Below are 10,502 nucleotides of genomic sequence, written 5' to 3'. Positions count from 1 at the left end.
GAGCTACATCCACTTACAGTGGAGAGAGAGAGAATCATGGTCGAGCTACATCCACTTACAGTGGAGAGAGAGAGAATCATGGTCGAGCTACATCCTTTACAGTGGAGAGAGAGAGAATCATGGTCGAGCTACATCCACTTACAGTGGAGAGAGAGAGAATCATGGTCGAGCTACATCCACTTACAGTGGAGAGAGAGAGAATCATGGTCGAGCTACATCCACTTACAGTGGAGAGAGAGAATCATGGTCGAGCTACATCCACTTACAGTGGAGAGAGAGAATCATGGTCGAGCTACATCCACTTACAGTGGAGAGAGAGAGAATCATGGTCGAGCTACATCCACTTACAGTGGAGAGAGAGAGAGAGAGAGAGAGAGAATCATGGTCGAGCTACATCCACTTACAGTGGAGAGAGAGAATCATGGTCGAGCTACATCCACTTACAGTGGAGAGAGAGAATCATGGTCGAGCTACATCCACTTACAGTGGAGAGAGAGAGAGAGAGAGAGAGAATCATGGTCGAGCTACATCCACTTACAGTGGAGAGAGAGAGAATCATGGTCAAGCTACATTCACTTACAGTGGAGAGAGAGAGAATCATGGTCGAGTTACATCCACTTACAGTGGAGAGAGAGAGAATCATGGTCGAGCTAAATTCACTTACAGTGGAGAGAGAGAGAATCATGGTCGAGCTACATTCACTTACAGTGGAGAGAGAGAGAATCATGGTCGAGCTACATTCACTTACAGTGGAGAGAGAGAGAATCATGGTCGAGCTACATTCACTTACAGTGGCGAGAGAGAGAATCATGGTCGAGCTACATCCACTTACAGTGGAGTGAGAATCATGGTCGAGCTACATCCACTTACAGTGGAGAGAGAATCATGGTCGAGCTACACTCACTTACAGTGGAGAGAGAGAATCATGGTCGAGCTACATTCACTTACAGTGGAGAGAGAATCATGGTCGAGCTACATCCACTTACAGTGGAGAGAGAGGAACTTTGCATCCACCTGTGTTTTGTTCTCACGTCTTCATTCCCTGTGATGATGTCAGCACCTCGCTGTAGTGTCACAGCTTGTGGTAAGAGGGTGACTGAGTCTTTCTGTGTAAGGAGCAGCAGGGGAGGTGAATCATGTGATCAGACAGGTGAGCTGGATCAGGTACCGATGATGGTACCTCTGATCTGCTAATCCTGGCCTGGATCAAGTCCATCTTCAGAGCTCAGCTCCCTGCTGGACTGCAGCCTGGAATAGACCCAGATTAGCCTCAGCTACCATCCTGGAATATCCTGGGACAGGTTCTTTTACTGTTCTGGGACCCAGAGGTGCCAGCTGGGATTAAAGAGTCACACTCAGAGTTTAAAGAAGACTCAGTTTTATTTACACCAGCAGAAACTTCAGAGATACAAACTAACACCGTCAGTCCAGTTCAGTCAGTTTATTGGTCCATGTGGCCATTCTCTGGCCAATGAGAGAGCAGAGTAACACCACGGCAGTTCCTGATTGGTCAGAGGGCCATTCGGCTGACCCCGGTGACCTCAGACAGAGATCTTGGTGTTCCTGAAGCTCGAGTTGTCCCTGAAACCAAAGACAGAAGAGGTCTCACTGCTTTATCAGGATCGTTTCCCACAATGCATTTCACCAGTCTGCAGTGACAAGTAGGGCTGGGCCATATTATACCGTTCACGGTAATACCGGTACAATGCTAGGCAACGATAAGAAAATGAAATATCGCGATAGAATATGGGTAAAACGCGCATGCGCAGTGCCGAAGAAGCACGGTGGTAACGGAGAATGAGAACGGGGAAAGCAGATCGTTGAGTGAAACGGATGAACCAGAATTGGTTTGTAAAAATGGTGCAGCTTCACTGGTGTGGTGTTTGTCCGTCAGATACACAACAAAGCACATTTTTTTGTAGAACATGCAAGCGCACGTCGTTATTGCCGTATTTGTTGGACTAAGGTGCTCATAAATCTGGGAATAATCTGGGTCCTAAACTCCGTCCTTTAAGGTCCCGAAGTCAAACGAACATCACTGAGAGTTAAAAACTGTCTAAATTCTTTCATCTTCAATAAAACGATCAGCGTTGCTGCTTTACCAGGTGTAACTATGACGTTTAACATCCAGGCATCCATGAAAGCAGAATTTATTACTTTTAACGGAGTTAGAAGTTAGCAGGAAGTTAGCTCGCTAGTTTTGCTAGTTACCTAATCATGATATAGCATGTTCTGACTGAGAGATTTCTGAAAAAACTCAAACGTACAGCTCTGCTATCACGTCCAACATAAATGAAGACAGGAAACTAAACAGGAGTGACGTTTGTAGGGTTACTGAAGGTATATAATGATGTGCTACGTGACTGCTAGCGACACAGCTGTGTTAGCATAACATAAACACAGTGAAGCTGGAGGATGAACGCTAACACTTTCCCACTCGATAAAAGTTAACGTGAGGGTTCCTGATGATTAGAGACAAATGCAATCGCATGGCAGGATGCTGTAAACGGACCAAACCTCAGTCAGGAGAACAACTGAGATAATCCATCCACAATACCAGGTTAGTCATTAATATACTGCAACAACATGGGAACAGAGCAGCTGTGAGAGAATACAGCATTAATGAATCAATGGTACAGAAGTGGAGGAAGCAAGAAGAATGAGTTGAGGAAAGTTTGATTTATCTGACTGCTTTGTTTCGCTTAATGTGCCTTATAATCCCGAGCAGCTTATGGTCCGAAAAATACGTATTTGACTTTATTTGGCACACTGCAGTTTAATGTTGTAAAGCAGCTCTTTTTAACTTCAGTGGATATGATACATGGTTATGCTCAGGATATGTCAGCACATTTCTACTGGAAATGCCTTTTGGTTAAAGGAATTTGCATTTGCACTGTTACATTTTTATATAGCTTTAATGCACATAAAACAGCTGCTTGTTTAAGTGAAAATAAATGGATGGGGTTTTTGCGCTAGTAAAGTTGTGGAGTTGTATTTTGTCTCGCAGAAATTATATCGTCAGTTATATCGTTATTGCAAATTTTCAAATATATATCGTGATAAATATTTTTGGCCATATCGCCCTGCTCTAGTGACGAGCACAGCTGTTCGTTTAAACACAGTGTTAGTGTCATCTGGGCCATCGTGGCTCAAGAGTTGGGAGTTCGTCCTGTTATCGGAAGGTTGCCGGTTTGAGCCCCGAGCTCGGACAGTCTCGGTCATTGTGTCCTTGGGCAAGACACTTCACCCGTTGCCTACTGGTGGTGGTCAGAGGGCCCGGTGGCGCCAGTGTCACAGCCTCGCCTCTGTCAGTGCGCCCCAGGGTGGCTGTGGCTACAAAGTAGCTGCCATCACCAGTGTGTGAATGGATGTGTGGATGTGTGGATGACTGCATGTAGTGTAAAGCGCTTTGGGGCCCTAAGGGACTAGTAAAGCGCTGTACAAATACAGGCCATTTACCATCTGCTGCGAGCCTCCCTCTGTCTAAACACGCTTCAGTGCAGATGTTTAACATTTACAGATGTTACTGCAGGTAACAGTCATACTCAGGATGTCACAGTAACAGCTTTCAAATGCTCCACGGATGACACAGGAAAGTGTCCCCCTGTTAGAGGACATGCTTGTCTCTTCACAGAGGGTAACAGTGGGTTTACAGGGAGGACACGTATGTTTGATCTCAACTTTGACCTAAAGAAAACAAATGTCCTGATTTGCGTTCATTAGATGAAACGTGGCTCCACCTCACGTCCCAAACGTCAGCAGAGGCCAACCCCAGCTCAGAGGACCAGTGAGTACAGATGGTTTAGAGCTGAGACAGGTGACTTTGATCACTGTCAGGTTCATATGAATACACTCAAAGCATCTCCACTACCAACCTGACCAGCACAGTGTTAGCGGCAGTAATAACAGTGGTAGTACAGTAGTATTACCTGAGGCTGTCGTTGTGGGTCTTGTACTCCATGATGGTGTTAGCTGGAAGGTTCAGGACTCGTCTCAAAGTGTCTCTGATTCTGGACGTCGTCGTCTGGTCGTTGGACGTCCTGTTCCAGATCGACAGGATGTCCTCCTGACAGACAGACGGGTTACAGACAGGTCAGAGGTCAGATGTTATCATAAACGTACCACAGGCCTTCAAACTGGAAGTACTTAAACCGTTACTTAAAAAGCTTGTTTAAACCCAGCAATCTTAGCTAATTATAGGCCAAAGAGCTAACAGATCATCTGCAGAGGCTTACTGAAGAGTTTCAGTCAGGTTTCAGAGCTCATCACAGAAACAGCTTTAGTGAAAGTTACAAATGATCTTCTTATGGCCTCTGACAGGAAATGGTGACTGGACTGGTTCTCCTATATCACTTTCCTACTCTGAGCTCTCAAAGCACTTTACACAACGTGCCTGATTCACCCATCCACACAAGTCCTTTTTCCTATCTAATATTTACACACATACATACTCTGATGGATGCATCAGAGCACAACTTGGGGAACCAGCTTCCAGTTTGGATTTGGGAGACAGACTATCTAATTTTAAGATTAGGCTGAAGGAGCAGACTCCTGTCAGTGGAGGAGCAGCAGCTCTCCTCTGAGCGCCTCACTTTGATCAGCTCACTTCCAGCGCTCATATATCGGACTCATTGATTTGGTCTGTGAACACAGCTCGACAACATTGCTGCCACAGTCTTCTATAAACAAGACCCCACCCGTCCATCTGAACCCCTGCTGATCATGCAGAGCTACCCACCTGATCAGATCACATGATCCAGACTGGAAATACTTTGAAAGATGTCGCGGGAAAGTCCCCGCTCATCTGTGTTCAGCTTCAGTTCCCAGTATCAGACATAAAGATCCAAATAACTGGACCTCATTACTGTTAGTCACGGGTTAAACACTTAAAAGGACAGCTGTACTTCCAGGCGGAGCTCACAGGGCCCACTCCCTAACCCGGAGCAGGCCCTCCACCCTCCTCCTGCTTATGGCTCAGACTGACAGGTGCTGAACCTCCACCCAGTCACTTCACACTCAGCTGTCAACCCTCCACAGCTGCAGGTCATGCCCTGATGAAGCCAAGAGAGCCGCACCATCCACCCTTTGGCTCCATCCACAACAGGTATGAACAGAGTCAGTGACGGAGGGTGAGGCAGACCACTCCAGGACAAAGCCCACACGACTTCTCCTGAATCTGAGGTTCAGCTAACAGACTGTGAGGATTGAGGCCAGCTGAAGGTAGAGCCCACTTTAAAAAAGGGGACCAGCACACCAGCACTGGGTAACCCTGGTAACCCTGTACGATGGAATCACAGAAGTCCTCTCTCTGCTTGACCTCTGCACTCCACAGACTTCCACAGTCATCAACAGTGTGGTTACCTGGAAGCGTATGGAGACCACAGCCCCACAGATCTCCTCTCCCACCATGAACTGCTCGCCTAGCATGGCCAGGATGATGTTCTCCCAGAACCGACTCGCCAGACCCTTACGCAGCCGGATGATCCACTTCCCCCCACTGCGGTTAGACTCGTCCTGCACAGGTGAGACGGACACAACAGGTGAGACAGGTAGGAGACACAGGGAGTTTGAGTGCGTCAGTCATGTGACCACACAGCTCTAACATCACTGCAGGAAGTTATCTGGGACAACTGGTTTACATCGTTTGAACTCCAGTATCAGTACTGCATTAGCGCACGAGTACATCTTCAGGATTACTCCTGCAGTACTCGAGTACACTGACGAGCAGTTAATACTTTCCTGTTAAAACAGGTTTTCTGTTGTTGAATTATTGTGTATGTTAAGACTTGTTTATTTTCATGTGTTTTAGTTAATCTGTTGTATTGACTATGACCTAATGTTCGTGTTACTTTTAGCCTTTTGCGTACAGCTGTGGGAAGAGTTTTATTTATACAGCACGTTTAAACCAGGGGTGCACCAAAGTGCTTCACAGTGAGGAGAAACAGTAAAACGATTACACTGAACAGTGAGTCATTAAAACAAGCTCAAATAGAGCAAGTAGAGACAGCATGAGCATCCAGAGAAATGAGTAGTGCTACAGCAATTAATGAGCGAGTTGGGAAAGCCGGGTTGAATAGGTACGTTTTGAAGCGTGCTTTAAAGGAGTGCACGGAGTCAGAGGTACGAATGGTAGCAGGAAGACTCTTCCAGAGGTTTGTTGCTGAAGAGGCACAGGCACGACCACTCCTCGTCTTCAGACTAATACGACGTAAAAAGTCATTTAACCAGGGGTGAGGGGAGGATCTAAGACGCTTCATCTTTACGGGGGCCACTTGGTCCAAGGTGGTGGAGCATGTGGATGACATAGCATTCATAACTTCACCAGCCGAGGGGGGAGTACAACAGTTGGGGTCCTTCACATCAGGATCAAGGCGGACAGAGTTTAGAAAGACAGCAGTGAAATTAGCCAGAGTTGATTACACGTACGGGGCAACCATACGTGTCACACCTAAGTCGGCATTAAACGCAACCAGAAAACGATCAGAGGCCGACATTGTCAGCGTCCTCAATGCTAATATCCAGGCTGCCAAAAAAACGCATTTTATTTAACAATAGCCACTGTGTTCAAACAGCCCACGGCCCTCAATAACTCCAGCAGTACTTCATTAAAACCCTCTGTGAAGCGCTACCTTTCTGGAGTTTGAGGGGTTTGTGCGCTGCAGAGATCCATGGGCTTGTGTCAGAGGGCTTTTGCCCCCTGGTAGGGCCTCCCACGACAAATTGGACATGGGTTTAGAGACCAGACAAAGAGTTATTAAAAAACCTCCATGAGAAGATCACCCAGGAAACAGTTCCCCCTGCCTGGGGTTACCAGGGCCACACCCTGGAGCCAGGCCCAGGATGTGGCTGGGCACAGCCAGGAAAAGGGACAGGGGCCCATCGCCGTTGCTACGGGCCATTTAATCCTGAAGCAACCATTGCAAGAACTTGGTCCGCAGAGCCGTCAGTAAGTAGGACTAGTTCCTGGTGGGACATTGTACTCCGCCCTTTGTCACCGATTCTGTTCAGAATCTTTATGTACAGAATTTACAGGCGTAGCCAAGTGGCACAGGGCTTTCACTCGGGCGGTCTCCGGATCTCATCTCTGGTTTTCGTGCAGATTGGTTCTGTTGGTTTCATCAGGTGGTGTCCTCCAGCTCGCACTGGAGCGGCTGCAGTGATGCGGATGCTGCACCGGTCCATCGTGGTGAAGAGAGAGCTGAGGCTCCTGGGCAAGGTGCGCTTGTCGGTGTTCTCCAGGAGGTGGCCAGCAGGAGGCAGGGCTGGTATTCTCTGCTCAGGCTACTGCCCCGTGACCTGTCCCCCAGTGAAGGAAGATGGATGGATAACCCTGATCTTCATCAACACTTCACTAAGAATTCATTAATGCTTCATTCATTAGTACTTTCTTGATGTGGGTGTGGCCTCACACAGGTGTTTGTGGTGATGTCACTGCAGCACTGCATGTGTTGTGTGTCTATGATGATTTTATTGTTGTACTTTCATTTGTCTGAGCAGCACAAATCCAAATCTGTCCTACACGAGTGCTGCAGGAGTACTGGGTACTTAGTTACCTCCCACATGGGTTTGATGCCCTCCTTGAACAGGTGGAAGTCGCTGTGCCCGCTCAGGTCACCTGGCCTCACCAGATGACTGTAAAACCTCCAGAACTGCTCCACCTGAACACACATTATTGGTTATCAGAACGATCGATCGCACAGACTTTACTGATCGAACCTCCGGTCAGACTGATCATGTGACTGAATCAGAGAGAAAAGAAATAAAATTGTGTCAGACTGAAACTATCAGTAAAGCTGACGTGTGGTCTCAGAGGAGGCGTGTCCTCACAGAAAGTTGTCCATACGTACCGAGGCCACGGTGCCGATCTGTCGTATGTTCTGCTCGTAGCTCAGAGAGCTGGCGGGACGACTCGGGGTCCTCCTGCTGTACCAGAAGGTGTAGTTATACTGCAGGGGGTGCTCACCTGCACCTGGACACACCGTCTGCAGGTTACAAAACACACAGGTCACACACATCACAGCTGCTGACCAATCAGGTCCTCACAGTCTGAGGGTTTTTAAGAGTGTCTAAACTCAAGGTGTGTCCCAAGTCAGGGCCTGCGTCCTTCGGAGGCCGCATTTGAAGGCCGATTACGTCACAGTGACGTGACGAAGGCCGTCCTAAATCCAAGGCTGCTGCAAATGCGTCGTCCTTTTCCTCAGATTTCAAGGATGGGTTATGATGTGGGTTGGCACATCATATCCCAGGATTCATAGCACAGCAGAGGATAAAGTGGGGCGGCCGAAGAGTAAACATTTAAAAGTAAGTGCTGAGTTTTGTGACTCTTATTTATGCGGCGATGCAAAAGTTCCAATAGCGAGGAACATCAAAACAATACTTTTAGCCACGTGACATTGTTTTTATAAAGCACTTATAATGTTCAAAAAGTTTAATCTTACAGAGAATGTGATGATTTTGTGGATAATTAAAGTCAGTCATATATCCACAAACACAACAAGCTGAAAGTCAGTGATGCTGCTCGGTTTGCAGTCCTGAATATCACGGCACAAGCAGGATTCACTGCACTGTTAATGTTAGCTATGTTATATTGCTGCCTCTGTTCGGTGGTGTCGAGCCAAACGGACTTTAACGTGTGTTTGAACGAGCTGACGGTTCACTCGTTAAGCTGAAAGAAAGATGCTTTAATCACAGCAGTCACACATGTGTCCACTGGACCATCTGGAACTCTTCTTGTTTCGTAATAACACAAACACTAAATCCTCCTGTTTGTAGCAGTGTGTACACCTGAGACTGTCACCTGTCTGTCCTGCACTCTCTCTCTGATTGTGGAATAACAGTATGAACATGTGAGACTAGTCTCATGAGAAACATTAGCTCGTTGTTATTTACTAGCTAATCCAGTCCAGTGACCGTTCAGAAACCTGAAGGTTCTCACGTCTCAGGGTTTCTACTGGCTTCAAATAAACTTTATTAACACAGCAGCTGACCGGTGAGGTCCAAACACCAATCAGACAAGGCCACAATGAATAACAGCAGCAGCTTAAAATGTCATCATGAAGAGGAAAACAACCATCAAATCACCACGGAAACAGTAATACGCTATCAGATTGGTCTGATTGGTGCTTGGACCTCACCTGGTCTCTGACTACAGACTCTGTTTGTCTGTCCTCTAATGCCACGTGTCTCAGTGAGACTTTCACCTGGGATAACATAATGTGCCTACAGACACAGGTGAGCACGACGTGAACAGGTAACCAGGTAAAACAGAGGAACAGGTTACCTTGCGCCGGTTGTTGTTGTTGTTGTTTCCATCGGCATTGTCAACGTGACAATCTGTCTCCTGTGCGTTGTCATCTTGGGGACTGAAAGACAAACAGGAAGTACTCAGCAGGTAATCCCAGGTGTCACCTGAGGGACGTGCCCATGGTTAATGGTGGATGAACAGCTAAAATGCTTGATTCATCTCTACATTTACTTTTCCACTGATATGTAGCCTGCATGTATTATCACAGCAGGGCTGCTGTACACCGAACGACCAGCAGATGGCAGCAGTGAGCTGTTAAACGGGGCTTCGTGAGCCCGAAACTATTGGCTGGAAAGATTCGACACACCGCACCGTCACTACTCACAGGTGAAGTCGCCCCTTTATCTCACACGTCCTTCCTAAACTCCATTTAAAAGACGGAGCCCTGCGCTGACGTCACACCTCCACAGGTCCTCTCACTTGTACACGACAGCGCACGCGACCGTCTCACGCTCCGAAACAAACGGACTGTTCAGGGAGGCTGTGTCAATAAAGTTTAGACCCTGACTGTCTGGATAAAAACGCTGTTGTTAACGGCTAACTCTTATTAAGTTTGAATGAATCACACTGGATGCTAGCTCTACGTGCTCGAGCGTTATCTGCAGTTATTTCCGGGTCAAAGGTGAGCCTTACCGCTCCAACTGATCCATCTCTCCTCCGTCTCTCGTTCTGCTCCTTATCTCCGCCTGTATCACCTGTACTTTTCTATTTTTAATCTATTGTCCCTACTCGGCTTCTACTCAACACACTGGACTGCGGTGACGGCTTCTGTCAATGCGCATGCTTACGGCGGAGCAGTGGACGGAAGGCGCGAAGGGACAAATTTAATAGCTGTCACTAATCGCACTTTCACGAAAGGTTATAAAAGCGAAACATTATGTCCATAAGTATGGAGGATCAACGCGGGATAATTGACGTCATTAAAAAATAATAATAAGTGATATATAAATATTATGGCGGACCCATAGTGCATAAACTACAAAATTATATTTATAAATATATGGAGGACCAACACTGCATAAATCAATACATTAAAAAAACGATAAATGAAAATACACTTCTCTGCATTAATGTATGCTTCTCAAGTCAAGTGATCTTTATTTATAAAGAACATTTAAAGGGCATCAAGTGTCCGCCAAAGTGCTGAACAGAAGGATAGCAAAATCAAATAAAAAGAATTAAAATAGATAAGATGAAA

The 10,502-nt window shown here is 46.7% G+C and overlaps 1 protein-coding gene across 1 annotated transcript; it reads right to left on the bottom strand.

Annotated features, from left to right (window-relative positions):
- Positions 1-1,361: 1,361 nt before the first annotated feature.
- Positions 1,362-10,113, bottom strand: eif4e2rs1 (eukaryotic translation initiation factor 4E family member 2 related sequence 1). The gene is made up of 7 exons (XM_084911692.1): positions 9,938-10,113; positions 9,281-9,362; positions 7,848-7,982; positions 7,554-7,658; positions 5,362-5,514; positions 3,930-4,066; positions 1,362-1,581 (listed from the first exon to the last, which is right to left on the bottom strand). The coding sequence occupies exons 1-7, from the start codon at positions 9,952-9,954 to the stop codon at positions 1,542-1,544; spliced, it is 669 nt and encodes a 222-aa protein (XP_084767818.1). The 5' UTR covers positions 9,955-10,113; the 3' UTR covers positions 1,362-1,541.
- Between the last annotated feature and the right edge of the window lie 389 nt (positions 10,114-10,502).

This window comes from Perissodus microlepis, chromosome 3 (genome assembly GCF_051167445.1).
Source record: "Perissodus microlepis isolate ML-2025 ecotype Zambia chromosome 3, ASM5116744v1, whole genome shotgun sequence".
Taxonomy (NCBI): Eukaryota; Metazoa; Chordata; class Actinopteri; order Cichliformes; family Cichlidae; genus Perissodus; species Perissodus microlepis.
The sequence above is the reverse complement of the archived record's forward strand: the minus strand, read 5'-3'. Positions and strand labels throughout refer to the sequence as shown.